This window comes from Truncatella angustata (genome assembly GCF_020726525.1).
Source record: "Truncatella angustata strain MPI-SDFR-AT-0073 chromosome Unknown BKA67scaffold_4, whole genome shotgun sequence".
Lineage (NCBI taxonomy): Eukaryota > Fungi > Ascomycota > Sordariomycetes > Amphisphaeriales > Sporocadaceae > Truncatella > Truncatella angustata.
Genome location: NW_025763384.1, coordinates 3,117,849 through 3,132,589, shown reverse-complemented (window position 1 = coordinate 3,132,589; position 14,741 = coordinate 3,117,849). Strand labels below are relative to the sequence as shown.

Genomic DNA, 14,741 nt, shown 5'->3' with positions numbered 1-14,741 from the left:
ACTGGTGGAAGTCGGTCTTGCTCGTAGGACACAGGTGGCCGAGGGAACAGCGAAGGCTGACTCGCAGCAAGCGTTGTTGGCGGCGGTAGTTGTGGAGGGCCTTGCATGTGCGGGCTCAGCAGGTGAGGATGGGGTTGTAGCCGAGGGATTGCGTTCTTTGCATCGGGTGACATTCTCGGGATCCAAGGGGGGGTTCCACCAGGAGATGGTGGCCAAGCGCCCATCCACGCCGGGTGAGGTGGCCCCCAACCGTAAGGGTTATAGTGTGACGGCTCCGGCTGTGGAGGCTGTGTGTTATATGACTGCATAGGCGTTCGTGTAAGTGCCGGCGGGTTGGAATCATGCATGCTAGACTCTGGATACATGCCCTTGGTGGGCACAATATGTCTCAAGCTGGCATCAGAGCTCGGTTGTGGTAGGTCTGGAGCTCCAGGGTGCGGCCGGGAATAGTATGAGATGAGATGCAAGTGTTGGCCTTGCGAGGTTGTGATGCTGAAAGACTGCTTCATGAGCCCATCCGCCTTGTATCGATAGCCTTCTGGTTCTCCGTCAGGATCTTCGTCACTAAAGCGACCGCTGTCGGGTGTCCTGCCATTGCTGCGTCTCGAGTTGCCGAACCCGCTGCCTCGCTTTCCCTCCATCTCTCTGTAAGTGAGAAAACTGCCGGAAACTCTGCTGGCGCTCCAAGACTTTCCGTCTGTCCATCGTCGCATGCCAGCTTCTCTTTCATCCCAAACAAAGACGGACCCAGACCTGATCGACTGCCTCTCCTTCTCTGAAAGCCGCCTCTGTACTCTCGGGAGGAGACCTAATCTGCAAGCCTCGAAGAGCTTGATGGCGTCTGCCGGTGTCCGCACAAATCCATGGTATGTCTCCATTTTCTCTCGCTCTCTTTCTTTTGTGCTAAAATGGAGTATGGTTGTGGTGCAGAGTATTGCGTAACCAAAGGTGGTTGTGAAGTTGGGTTGGGTTGGGGTGGGAAGGATGGTCTCAGGCGAGAGGGATGCAGGTGGTGTTTATAATATGAAGGTTAAACGATTAAAGTTGTAATTTGAGCCCTTAACCTTTTTTTTGCCAAGATTTCCCTTCGCTTGGTCCCAACTCAAGTCTCCTCCACAAGCGTCAGATCCACATTGAGCTTCGCAAGTTATGTGGATCGTCCTAAAATGGGTCGGCCACTGCTTAATCCCCGACCTGGTAGGCCAACAATAAGAAGCTTGCGCGGCAAGTCAGTCTCCACGACGCTAGTTCTGTGAAGATAGTGGGCTGCGGATCCTAGAGCCCTCCTGTCCACGTAAAGCCGTCCAAGTAGAGTTGAGACAGCGAGCCAGGGGAGTCTTGACGCTCTGAGACGGGGCGAGCTGCGACACTGTTCGTTCTCTGAGGACGATGCTGGATTAGTGACCTTGATCGAACCACTTGCGGGTGATTGTACGGCTGTTATTGTTGTAGTGAGAGACAGAAGCGTGATATATGCCGCCTTGGGTCATGTGCGAGCGCCTTGCTCTCACTGCAAGGCCAAATCAACGATTGCGTGGGGCTCGTAGTTGGGGCAGGTTTTAGCTGTGGCAGGCTTGCGAGACAGGCAGGGTATTGGATTCTCGAGTCTGCTGCAAATGGGGTAGCCTTTGTGCCATATATAACCTGATACACTACACGCAGGCCCGCTACGTAAACACGTGTATACGTAGAACATGCGCCCAGGATCCATCCACCGTAATATGAACAGATACAGTGGGTCGAGACCAATGACGACGCTCAATTGACCCGTTGCTCGACTGGAATTGTCCGTCTCGCAGGTGGCTAGCTGAGTTTGGAGTTGGGATCTTGCCAGAATGAGCTGCCAAAATCGTCCCGTCAACGCTTGAAGCGGGTGGATCAAACTGCAACGATAATCTGTCAAAACCTGTCGGTGGACATGTTCAGTCGATTATGGCTCCGTGCTTGGTGGTTGCTATTGTTGGCAATGGAGTACAGCTGTTCCCGTACTGGAAGGAATGCTGGCAGTTCGACAGCGCAGCATGCGCACAAGAAAGACTTAAATTTCATTCAAGGACGTTCAACTCTAGGATGATTTGTTGTCACAAGGCCGAACGAAATGAAATCACAAACGTACCTGTTTATGCTGGAAGAGCCGAGTGTATGCGCGTTGATGAAGCAATTATAAGGCGAAAAACTGGTGACAAGTGCTGACAGACTTGAGATGGTTTTCTCTCTCTCTTTGAGAATGCGCAACTCTTTGTGTGGCCGTCGGCAATAGAAATTGAAGTGTGCTATCCTGGGAATATCCGACTTTAGAAGACTGTTTGACCACTGACAAGCCTCAAAGCCGCTACGGTTGGTTCGTTTGGGGGATGCCAACCAGATATTAGATGAGTATGTAAGTGACTCGATCTGAAGTGCTTTGGCGGCAACGGAATGTGGGAGATGGGAGATGGGTGCGCCGAAGTGTGTGCTTGTGCGCTTATGCTCGAGGACCAACGCCAGGATTCACCAAAAACTTGGGAGGGGACCACCCCCACTATATCTGAGCTGACGAATGCTGGCTCTCGGTTTTTGCCGTTGGTACGGTAAAATGGAAACCTTTGGTGAGGTTAGAGTGCCAATAGTTCTGACTCGATCGAACGCCTTGGCCGATTGACCATCGAAGGTAGCTGATTTGAAGGCAGTTCGACAGGGCCCAGACTTTGCCGAATCGTTCGGTAAAGTTTCTTTTGCTAGAGACAGACGCTTTCTTTTGCCGTGGTTGCAGCAGTGTGCAGCAGCGTCGAGTTAGATCCTTAGGCTAGGATTCCATGTATAAAGGGCTGATGACGATCGCTGGCGATGGGCGCGCAAGTCTGGCTGACTATTTTGCAATGGAAAAAGGGAACCTCCGCGGCACTGCCACGTGAGGGAAACAATTTAAACATAAATATAAATAAAATAAAAAACGACCAGCAGAGACTGGCGATACGACTTGGAGACGTGAAAAAAGATAATTACCGAGGTAATGCACAACTATTGCTGCCAGCGGCCGGCCTGATCAGATATCTCACTGATTTGCTGGTCAGGCTGCTTTGGAACGGGACATTTCAAGCGTCAATGGTTGACTCAGCAAAGTCCGCGTCTGCGAAGTGCTCGATTGAAGTGATCCGGGCCAGTTGACAGTACCTATGTACGACACGACAAGGTGAGACTTCGGAAGAAATGGTTGACGTCTAATCAACACATTCCTGGTATTCCTGGTCTGTCGATTACACTACCCAGGCACACTGAAAAACTTTAAAGGCTGTCAGATAATTAACCTAGTCTAATGGATAGACGGATGCCTCGAGTAATCGATTGTGATGGAGATGAGGGAGCACGTCGCCAAGCAACATGGGCGGCTTTAGTGAGTGACCAGGGATGTTTCGGTTGGAAATACAGTTCCCAGCGATCACAACAAGCTTATTTTACGGCGACAGGCAGACAAGCAGGGTACATAGTAACTATGTAGATGCGGTGGTGCTGCAGTGGGGTCCAACTGCCACCGCTCCCCCACTGAAAGACTCTCTATTTGCTCTTGAATGCACCAAAAATTTGCCAAGGGCAGGCTATCGTATCGGTATCTTCAATTATGCCCCCTACCTTTACCATTGATACTTGACCTAGTATCATACAGTAGTACCATGCTGCGCTTCTTGCGTTTACACATTAGCGATTATTATTCAGTGCAGTGTTTACCAAGAGAATGCCCTTGCCTACATGTGCAGTGCACTTATCGCCGCCCCTGCACATCTACGTACCCTGCGGTAAACTCCGTTATGCCACCATCTGACTTTGAGCTTGACTTTGACTTCCCAGTTTATGATGTCAATATTAAGGTAGGTGATATCCTCGAACCTCGTAATACACTAAAGGGCGTCACATAATCATTATTTGCGCCTAAAACTAGTCGATTGACAATCATGACAGGACAGAGCGAGGGTCTCACAGAGTACGAACGGCAGAGATCCATCTTTTCGCACCTAGCTCCACCGAATTAACTAATTAACGGCACTGTCACAGGCATAGCGCAGGTCAAGGTCTTGTTGCCTGTCCGTTACGTGGCTGTGTTCGTATAAAAGATTGCAGGTACAGAGCGCTTTTTAAACCATCGCAAGTGTATCAATCCGATACGCCGTCAATATATTACAGAGGCGTTGTGCTTGATCTCTGCCTCATATCCATCAGCTTGTTTTCCTGGTCCAATATATGACTGCCCACGGCACAACAATCTTAGCCCATCGCGAGAAACTCGCTGGTCTTACGGAAACCCATGCCGATCTCATGTGTCCCCCGACTTGTACTCTGACATCCGTTTACGTTGGAGTATTTCCTGATTTGGTGCTTATCAATAGAGCACAACATGGACTCGATCACACCCGCAATCTTTATTGGGATGTCCTGTCATCTCTGCAGGTTGCGCGTGTCTGACACAGCCGAACAAGCGATTGATCACTTACACAGGCTTCATTGCTGGCTACGCTGGTCCAGTGCGAGTCCCTTTTGTCGTCGATGTACTTCGTTCCGCGAAATCTTTTAGAGTTTCACAGAACCAGATAATAGACGGCGGACTCGAGGGGGCTGTCATGTTTCCAGCATTATAAAAAGCGAAATGCTGCAGGCTGCCGGTTTGAAAGAACATGGGTCACACTTACCGTTACTTGTCAGTGCCGCGGTGATTATCACATGGCACGGCATTGCAAGATGAGATGAGATTGCGACTGGACACTGTGACACACGAAGCTGCAAAAATAACAGCAATGAAATGTAAGACCAAACTGCCGTGCTCAATTGATTTCTGCAACGGATCAGCATTCCACAAGCCCTTGGCGTTGATGAATGATCCCACAAAATACATACTGCTTGGTTCCAAGTTTACTTTGCGTCACTGTGGAGGCTCGGCGGTCGGTCGGCATGAACAATACCTTTACCGGGGTTGATACTACCTAAGGCCCCCCACATTGTCGATGAAGAGGATCTGTTTTACTCAAGGCAACAGATCGTAGAACACTGCTGTGGAAGTGGAACATTGCAAACATACCTCTCGGATTCTGACCGCGGAACAACGCCTCAGTCTGCTTATGTGAGGTATGTCGCAATCGTCTGGGCGGACGCGAGGCTCGGTGGTCAAAGGAAGGAATGGCCCTGCAGGCTTTATTGCTTCTGTAAGAACCTCCCAACAGCTTATTGCCACCAATAAGCACATAACTTAGTCCCACCCAGCAAAAGCAGGTCTCGTATACATGGTTCATTGGGGGGAAGCTTATCCCGATTGGGCAATCCATTTCACTAGGTTAAAGGATTTGCAAGTCCTGGGTGATGCTGCAGTTTCCAGAGTTGAAGGTTTCTAATAAAGAACACTGAGATGTCTCGAACCTAACCTAGGCGCTTACAGTTTCTGGATCGGCCGGAACTCGGAACCAGGAGTATACGAGATATGGAAGATTTAAGTGGGAAACAATCAAAGACTCATTCTTTCTACCTTAGCGTGCAAGAGACCTCATCAGTCTTGGCGGCCACGAGGATCCCCCGTTGCGTTTTAAGCTTCAATTTAAAGCTGCTGTTAGCCCCGCCAGACTGACTTTCGCTTGGAAACCGGAGCCCAGGCCTAGAAAACCTTTAGCCAAGTCTTTGTGGCTGGCTCGTCGTTTCCCGAGCTATGCGATCCATTGGTCAGCCATGGCCAAGCTCTCACTGCGGACAGAAACTTTGTAGCGATAAGCCTTGGTAAACCTTGGAGACGGGATTCCGGACATGCTGATTGAACCGATCTTAAGAATGGGCCTTAATTGAGTGTGAGTCCTTTTTTCTCTCGTCGGTTTGGCTGACTGAGCGTGACCTACTGAGTCGCTTGGCTTACCGGGGCTTGAGAGTGCTGGAGAACACCGTAGTCTACAGTAGTCCATAATTTGATATCCATTTCAAAAAGTGCGTTATGAAAGTTTAAGCGACATCTGCAGTCAGCAACCTGATGCCAGGTACCAACATATCCACTCATAAGCTAAGCAGCAGATGATCAGATTCATGGACAATGGATGGGTGATTTGCGCCTTACAGGTATTGACTAGTGGTACGAAAAATTGTTAAATGCGATTAAGTGGTACCAAATCTGACGTGAGGCTCATACCCGCATTGTCGCGGGTATTTCGTCAGACTTTGGCGGTGACTCGTGGACGCTGGCTATCAGACGACGTGCTACAAAGCTAAAGGCAACAAGACTTGGACGACTTCTAATCTGCCACTAAAGTAACGAGCACCACCTACAGTAGCAGGTCCAGCCCGTTTCAAGTTACCGGTATATGTGTCCAAGAGTTGCACCATAGCAATTGCTATCAAACCCAAAATGTCTTCCTTTCGATGGATCCCTAGTCAGTGACAAGCTACTTTGTGTCCTTGGCGATTTGGAGTATTCGGTTATTACAAAAAAGTTTTTTTCGAAGCGACGACAGCTGTGGAGTAGTGTCTATAGAGATCCACTCTGACCCCGTAAAGTAGCATTAACAATAACGCAACACGATGGTGCTTGATGTGGCATTAGTCACTGGAGCAGTGGTTTCCTGACAGCTGAATGTCAGAATGGATACTCATTTCATTTGCCAATATTGTGGTTTTGCGAGTCAACGAATAGTTGCATCTGGGAGGCTTGCAGCATTTCATTAGTCCACACTGGCGGAAACCAATAAAAAGACGACGCTTGCCCGCATCGCCGCCGCCATCTGACACCATCCGCATCCTCCAGGGAAGCTGACAACGCCATTCCGGTCTAATGACGGTTGATGTGAGCGTCTTACTTGACTTGGATAAGCTTATACTAGAGTAGATTGGTTGACGCGTATACACAATACACTCCTAGGAAGTCCAACCTCAGCGCCAATTCTATGCACATGCTTTGTTGCAGCTCGTCGATGTATTTCCCGCTGCACGTGCGAAGGTGGTTGGACCCAATGCGGGTCCTCGTTTACTCCTTCACATTCAACGAGTATACAGAGCGAATAGCTGGGAGTATCCAAGAGCCGACCCTGAACATACATGCTGCACTGCATTTTAGCGCGGGGGACAGAATAAATGTGAATGGCCAGCCTGTGCCAGCTTTTCAACGCCGAGTCTATGCCGAGCCAATTCTGTGATTAACACCAAGTTGATATTCTATCGTGGATTTCAACTGTCGCATTCCGCACTGCCGTAATGCAAGTTGAAGTAAGATGATACCATGACTCGGCGATCGTCCTGGGACAAAGCTGTCAAGTTACACACACACACACACGCACACACACACACACAGACAAATGCAGTGCGGTATCTTGCACATATCAACGGGGATTAGCTTCTCCTCATACCCAACAAGAACAGATGGGCACGCCAGGGAGAGTCTGATAACACGGAAGCTTATTTCACGCCGCTTGGCCACAAAATGCGCAGTCCCCGAATCGTCTCGACGGGATGCGGAAGGACGGGTAGGCTCTGTGCGTCTACCCTTCCATTGGGAGTTTGGTGGCCTCTTTCTTGACAATCAGTGTCATATGCACATCTCGTCACTTTCAAAATGCTTTTGGTTTGCTTTTGCTTTTTGGGGCACAAATCGAACGTTTAACAAAACATGGATGAACCCCGTGAACCACGTGTTACTCTACAATGACTATGTTACATATACTACGGCGTGAGAGTGCAACTGCAAAGCCAAGCGACTCAAAAAGACTGGCAGAGCACCTGGTGACTGAGTGCTCACGTGTAACATAATATTCTGAGTCGTTGTGCCCCCGACATGGGCCAAGTCATCTGCCAAGAAATAGATTTCGTGTGCCACAACCGTTCACGCAGTGTAACAAAATGCTCATCGCTGTAATAGGCTGCGCGTACATTAAAGCAAACCTAATTGTTCTTTTTGAGATAATCGCCCGTTTTGGGAGTATTTCCGACATGGGGTTTCTTAGAGTTTTCGTCGATTGTTTGCTTGAGAACCAGCCCCCAAAATTGACCTGCGATGGTGGCGTCCAGTAATCCACTGAAATCCGTCAACCATGCTCCAACACCAATATTATGCCCTCATATCATCGGATCCAGTTGCCGCTATCTGCAACGGCCTCTGCAATCGTCATTCCACAAAATTCTCGCGACATGGCCACCGTTCTGAAAGTAGGATATGAAGGTAAAGATGTCCCAATCGTCATTGGTTTCATTTTGACAATCCAATCCGAACAGGTCTAGCAGTTTTTCTCTCGTCTTTTATGAGGCAGGTCTAGATTCATGACCAAAAGAGGCGCTTCTGAAGCGAGCTGCGCTGGCCGTATCCAGCGTAGCTCGTGATAGCGGGACTTCTGTGCGACACCGACACTCTGGGAGAACAAAAGCAACCAGAATCTTATTCCGACGTCAGCTCGGCTACCGAAATCTGCAGGCTTGCCCATGCTGTGACCTCCTATGTTAGGTCATGTTCCCCTGGGCTTGTCTTGTGATGTCTGTTTAACTTACCCACCGGAGCAGGCAATACTCGCGTTTATGATATTCCCACTGATGGAAAAATTCCCAATCCCCGGTTCCATGCGCCGCAGAGCCGCCTGATAGGATGCGCTACAAATACTATGGTACATCAATCATGCCATGCTCACCAACGTCCCGGGACTATTTGCGGCGCATGCGTGTTTGAAGGATTAGTTCGTAAACCCTCGTCACTGATTGGAACTATTATTGAGCAGATACGATAGGATCGCGCCCTATCCCTTGCATGGACATCCAAGCCGCGCACTATCGTGCCACTAGAAGTAAAAAGTCAGACCACCAATATTCAGCATCTAGATGTTCCCGACAGTGGCCAATTGCTGGGGAGAGGCAAGAATGACATGTAATTATTTCGGTGCACTGAAGCAACACGCCTAAGTGCTAGCCAGCTTGCTACTAGATTTACAACAAAGCCGACGGCCAGCCGCCAACCTCCCTAACCTAGCAACTTCGCTCACTTCGCGCCTCCAATTTTCTCTCGGCTGTTCCTCTGGCCCCATGAATCCCGACAACAGACCTGCAGATGCCAAGAAATGGGCATGCGACGCTCAAGCTTAAGCTTAATTCGTGGGCATAACCGTAATCAAATCAAGTGCCCTTGTTCTGCCACCCGACACGCAACCCTTCCGCTCGCAGGGATATCGCCTGCAAACGCGCAACAGTGTCGATCGCATGTCAGAGACAGTAAAGCTTGGCGCCCCCTCTTACGCAAAACCTGTCGTCAAGGATTAAGTGGTACTTTGCATTCCACCCTTGTAGTCTGTCACTCTCAGCGTCGTCATGTATAACTTCGCCCTTTCGCTTATCTATATTGTATGCAGAAACCGTTGGGCCAGCTTGTTCCACAGACAAGAGCGAGTCGAAAGTCATGATCAGATTTCCAGACATCAGCGCAAGACCCAAGTCACAGATGTCAATGAACTTAAAACGGGTCAAATTCTAAACGCCAGGCCTGGGCATTTCAGGATAGGAGAAACCTCCCCACAGGAGTACGTGTGCTTCGTACATTACGGTTGTATCGTGATGGAGAAGGAAGAGCTGGCTCAAGAAAGCCAAGCTTTTCAGGCGCATGAGGTCAGACCTAAAGAAGTATAGCCGACGGGTCTATCAGCCCCACAGACCCATCATCCCACCTTATTCATACCTTATTCTACATGCTGACGCGCGGCCTTTTCTTAGCATCCACTCTTGCTCACTGGGTTTGGCGGTCTCGAGATTAGCAGTCTTGACAAGCTTCATGAGATCGGCAGGTCACTTCGGCTGTCCGAAATCCATTTTGGATGTCTTGCTCCGAGGGACAAGCCCTGACGAGCCCTCTAATCCATGGAACAGGATTGAGTTCGCACGTCTTGTGGGTTGGTCATGCGGCAGGGGCTCCCCATACGGTTAAAGAGCTTTCTCATTCTTTCATTATGTAGCCCAGGACTGCATCCGGATGGACCACTTGCAGCGCATCTTCATGATGCAATGACAAGCTAGCCTACGAGGCGGAACGCGGCTTCGACGGAGCATGCTTGTTGATGACTGATGTGACAGATCAAAGCATGCTGTCCAAACGGACTACGTGGTCTTATTCAGATGACTTCCAAATGGCGCGAGAGGATCGCCGGTTCGAAAGGACTCGTCCCCCCCCCCCCAAGCATGCCAAGCCCCGGCAGGAACAGACGGACCATGGCTACACAGTTCATAGATAGCTCGGCGCCACGGCATCGCAATGTTTATTCTTGGAGCAAGGCCGCCGCATAAGCATGCGATAGGATGGGCATGCATTGCATCATCAAGACGACTGACATCTTCAGAGTCCATGCGTTTATAGAAGAGGCCTTCGTGTAACAGACGAGAGGTGCCTTGAAACAATCTCTAACCAATGAGATTCTAGAAATAGCAACCAGTTTGCCAAGAATAGTTGTATCTTAAAAACCCCGCTGAAACGGGCTGTGACAAGTTTCCAAGATCTGCACGCACGTAAACGAACTCCATATCGCTTATTGTGATGCTCTTGGAGATTAAGCTAAGGCGTAGCAAAGGCTTGGTTTTGACTTGGCTTCTTGTATCACCTGTCGGTATTTCGGCCTTTCACTTTAGCATTAAGGTCAAGGTTAAAGTTGGCGCAGTTTGATGCAGACGGTCTTGGCTCCATCAGATAGGGGCGCGCTGCTTCGCTGGCAGATGGGCTCCGTCATGTTCTGCGTTGTTATACTCTGATCAGATGACGGGACGGCTGCGAGAATACACAGCTCGTACGTACCAAGTTGAACCAAGTCTTTGCTGCCGTCTCATGTCTAGTCACGAGGTAGTGATTGACCAGTCGTAGCGAAACACTGGAAGTATGAAAGTGGTACGCAAATGTAGATTTCACCGCTCACCCTTATCGCGACGGTTTGTCTGTTTGCTTCTCTTCTTGTACCCCAGACCAAGGGTGAAACGAATATTTGGGTAGCCACCAGCTGCTCATTCACCTTTGTTTTCACAAAGAGTATATTGATTAGGATGGTGCGTAATGAGACGCGAATGCTGCCGAGCTTCCTTTACTTTTATACATCCCGCAGTGTCGATTGGGAATTCACCGGCTTCATTCCAGGCGCCTAGACCAACACTATCTGAACATGACAATGAAATCAGAATGTCTTCAATTACTGGCTTACTAGCAACTGTCTATATTAGCAACTCATAATGATATAATTTCGTGACATTATGATAGATTCACAGCTAAGCAACGGCTACTGAATCAACAGCAACTCGACCAACTACATTGGTAGGATGGACCAATTACCTATGCGTGTTTCTAGTAATTTACTAATTTGATGCTTCGAAGGTGTCATAACACATGTTGATTCACAAGCTCTCGAAACCTCGACGGTGCCATCCCTATTGTGAATACTGTTGTCTTGACGTGCTTCGACTTAAGTCGTGTTAGGATAAATATATATACATGCGAGACGGGCAGCCATCACTCAGCCCAGAGAAACGCCAGGCAGAAAAGCCGACTCATGGAGCTATTGTACATTTGCATTCAATCAGTATAGTGACTGATGTACAATTCTACATGCGTGGCACTTGCCGACCCATTGCTCTGGGTTGTAGGCGTTACATTCGTGCTCCATCCGATACGGCTAGATTATGCAGCACCCTCCTGAAGAGCTCCAGAGAAGCTGATGGCTGGTAAAACGGCACATCATGCCCAGCCTCGTAGATTCGCGTGAAACTAAAGTTGCCATATTGGCGGGACTCTCCATACTCTGTTCCATTGACCATGAACGGCGCATATCCGCTAGATCTGAACTCTGTCGAGTGCGTGTAGTTCACCGCAAGTGAAATGGCCTCTCCACCCATCCAGTTGGCTAGATAATCCTGCAGGCAATGTCAGAATACGGGAGAGCTCTCGAAAGGGCCTTAGGTCAGGCGTGGGAGAACAACTTACAGCGTCTCCATGGATCAACGCAACCCTGACACCGAGATTCAGAAGGTTTTCCAGTTCTGGCAGCTTACTGTACGCCCAGTCACCGGAGGAAAGGAAGCCTTCCTGCACTTGCTGGCTTGATGCAGACGTGTAGTTGAGATCGACGCCCAATGCATTCTGCACAAACGCCGTGTTAACATAATTGATCCAGTATCCAGGCTCGGGATCTGCTGAAGCCAACGCTCGAATATCGTAAGGGCTGCGACCACTCAGTGCTTCGGCCGGTCCTTCCACCATAACACGGCATACCGCGGTGGCTTGAGCACAGATTACTTGGCCTATAAAAGTGCGAACATCGGAGGCGTGACAAGCTTCGAGGTAATCGGAACAGCCTTGAGGTGATTTATCTCAGTTCGTTGTGTCATTGAAGTACGGTGCCGGTAAAGGCCTGGACGTCACATACCAATTAAATAAGCTGTCTTCATAAAGTCATATATCGACTCATTGACGAGTTGCAAGCCGTACTGGTTTTTATAAGCGAACTCTGGGTAATAAGGCATCTGTATACCAATATCAATGATTCCATTGAAGATACCGAGTGACTGCATTTCGAGTTGAATGCCGTCAATAGTCCCGGCCTTAATTAGTTCGTTCTGCAGGTAAAAATAGTCGAAGAACGCGGGTCCATAATGGCCGCCGTAGCTAAGAGTCCATAGGTTGAACTCTCTAGAGTGAATCCGTCCGTCAAATGTAGGAAGCTCGTCGAAGAATGCCTGCAGAACTTCCCATGCAGTAATAGCAGCGGCCGAGCTTGTAGTTGTCCGTAATGGATCAACGTCTGCGTAACGGCCATCCGGTGTCAAAGTTTCTTGGGGCAAACCTGTTGTTGCATTGATGATGCCGACAACGGCCTCTATCCCAGTCGTTGTTAGACTTGCAGCACTATCAGATTGTGGGAAGAAATCAAGAATTACCAGCATAAGAGAAGCCAACGCCGATGGGCTGGGACAGAAAGAGCAAATTGCTCACTTCGTTAAAGCTGTTCGCATTCAAGGTGGAAGTAAAATTATCCGTCACGTAACAGGGTCCAACAACTGGTTTACTGTAAGTGTACACTCATATGATTGCGAAATTTTGGGACAAATTACGATCGAAAAGCCCGAATAACGAGTCCGCACCTGGCCCACCCTCAAGCCAGAGAGTGATAGGTGCTCCATTCGGATTATTCCTAGCCTCAAAAAACCAAAAGAATACATTTGTTTCATTGTCGATGCTGATATATCCGGAGTAAGAATGCACACCTGGCGTCGTCTCGCAAACCCCATGCTTACCTGGCTCGCTATAGCGAATTTCGAAGCCTTTCGGCGACACAATAGTTGTGACATTGGTAGGCTCTGCCGGTATTTGTCTCTCGACCAGCAACTCGGCATCCACTATACGATTTGATGATAGCGAAGCTGCACTCCACTGCACTAAATAGGTCAATAAAAACGAAATCAAAGGTGCAGATTGCATAATTGAAACAGTCAACTTGTGTTCTGGGCTTTAAGGGTCAATTCTGATATGGTGATAACGCACGTAGGAAAACACTGGGGGATAATCAATTAATAGAAATCCACGTAAGGCCTATGGCTTCCCACCTGCCCAATCAGGTAAGGCAGTAAAGAGAACATGAGTTCTGCAAGTAAGATGCCAGCTTCGTAAGAACCGCGTTGTCTGCCTCTCATTGGCTACAACTTGACACCTCGTATTCACTGCCATACTGCAGTGTAAACAAAGCGTCAACATTGATCGTGATTATGACTTTAACTAATCAATTAATATATTAAAGCTTTCACCTGAATCATCGTCATCGTGTCTTGCTTTAATATTTGGAACACTTCTCGAAGTATCGAGCGGGACTTGATGCCTGCCAGAATAACAGCCCGGAAAGACTATGGCGAGGTCGATCTCGCCACAGAGAAAAGCTTGTCCCGATGACGATCCAAGATGAAGTGTCTAGCACCGTATAGCTCCTCGGTCCACCACGAGCGCATGATATCCTGCGCGTCTCGCTCTGCCCTGGGAGGCGGACTGCGCCTTCTATTATCTTATCCACATTCGGCGCCTCAATACACTCCGGCTAATGAACCAGGGGCGGTTTCTTGCCTCGCCAATCTGGAGCCCCAGCGGTGCATTTTCGAACAGGCTGAAGTATAGCACCTGAAGTGAGTGCACGCTCGCCTCCTATCACGCTGCTTGCTTAACTAGGGAAAGACAAGTTGAGCATTATCAAGACCGCAAGCCTCATAGAACACTTCGACATGCAGACAGTGGTCGAAGGTGCCGACATCCTCAAAGAGGCATCACAATAGCCAGTTTAACATGTAGAATTGAGCTTGATCACGCTCTTTGAACGACAATGCCAACTAGGGCACGTTAAAGCCGTTGAGAGGTTCGCCGTGATCCCAACATGACCGGTACTACCCGCGTTTCCTTACGATTTTATCGGGCTTTTACACAACCAAATTCGTATGCTTGATGCCGGAGTGAATTTGATGGGTATATGAGTGCAGGAGTGCCGTGACCTCAAGGGGTATGCGGAGCTTGTCCTTCACAGTCAAAGGTAGCTGTGGCAGTCCATCCCCGAAGACGCGTCGGTCGGAAGAATGCCTGGGGAGATAATTGAGATATGCAACTGTGCTGACGAGACATATCTTCCCATTTACTCGCCGGTAACATCATCAATACTCTCAAGAGCCTCACCCTAGCTCACGTGCAGGTCCTGCATTCATGCCCGATTTGTGACATTCCAATAATCTCCTACATGGTTAAACCTTTGCGTCACAAGACCGGGCGG

General features: G+C 49.0%; 2 protein-coding genes across 2 annotated transcripts; both read right to left on the bottom strand.

The window, feature by feature from the left end:
* Positions 1–326: 326 nt before the first annotated feature.
* On the bottom strand, positions 327–878 carry BKA67DRAFT_490827 (Gti1/Pac2 family-domain-containing protein; the record flags this gene model as incomplete). The annotated part of the gene is made up of 1 exon (XM_046096972.1): positions 327–878. A coding segment is annotated over one exon (552 nt), but the record flags the coding sequence as incomplete, so codon positions are not given.
* Positions 879–11,589: 10,711 nt separating this feature from the next.
* On the bottom strand, positions 11,590–13,417 carry BKA67DRAFT_658957 (Alpha/Beta hydrolase protein; the record flags this gene model as incomplete). The annotated part of the gene is made up of 5 exons (XM_046107372.1): positions 11,590–11,853; positions 11,924–12,294; positions 12,366–12,815; positions 12,877–12,996; positions 13,051–13,417. 5 exons carry the CDS (start codon positions 13,415–13,417, stop codon positions 11,590–11,592), a joined length of 1,572 nt encoding a protein of 523 aa, XP_045958943.1.
* Positions 13,418–14,741: the final 1,324 nt, after the last annotated feature.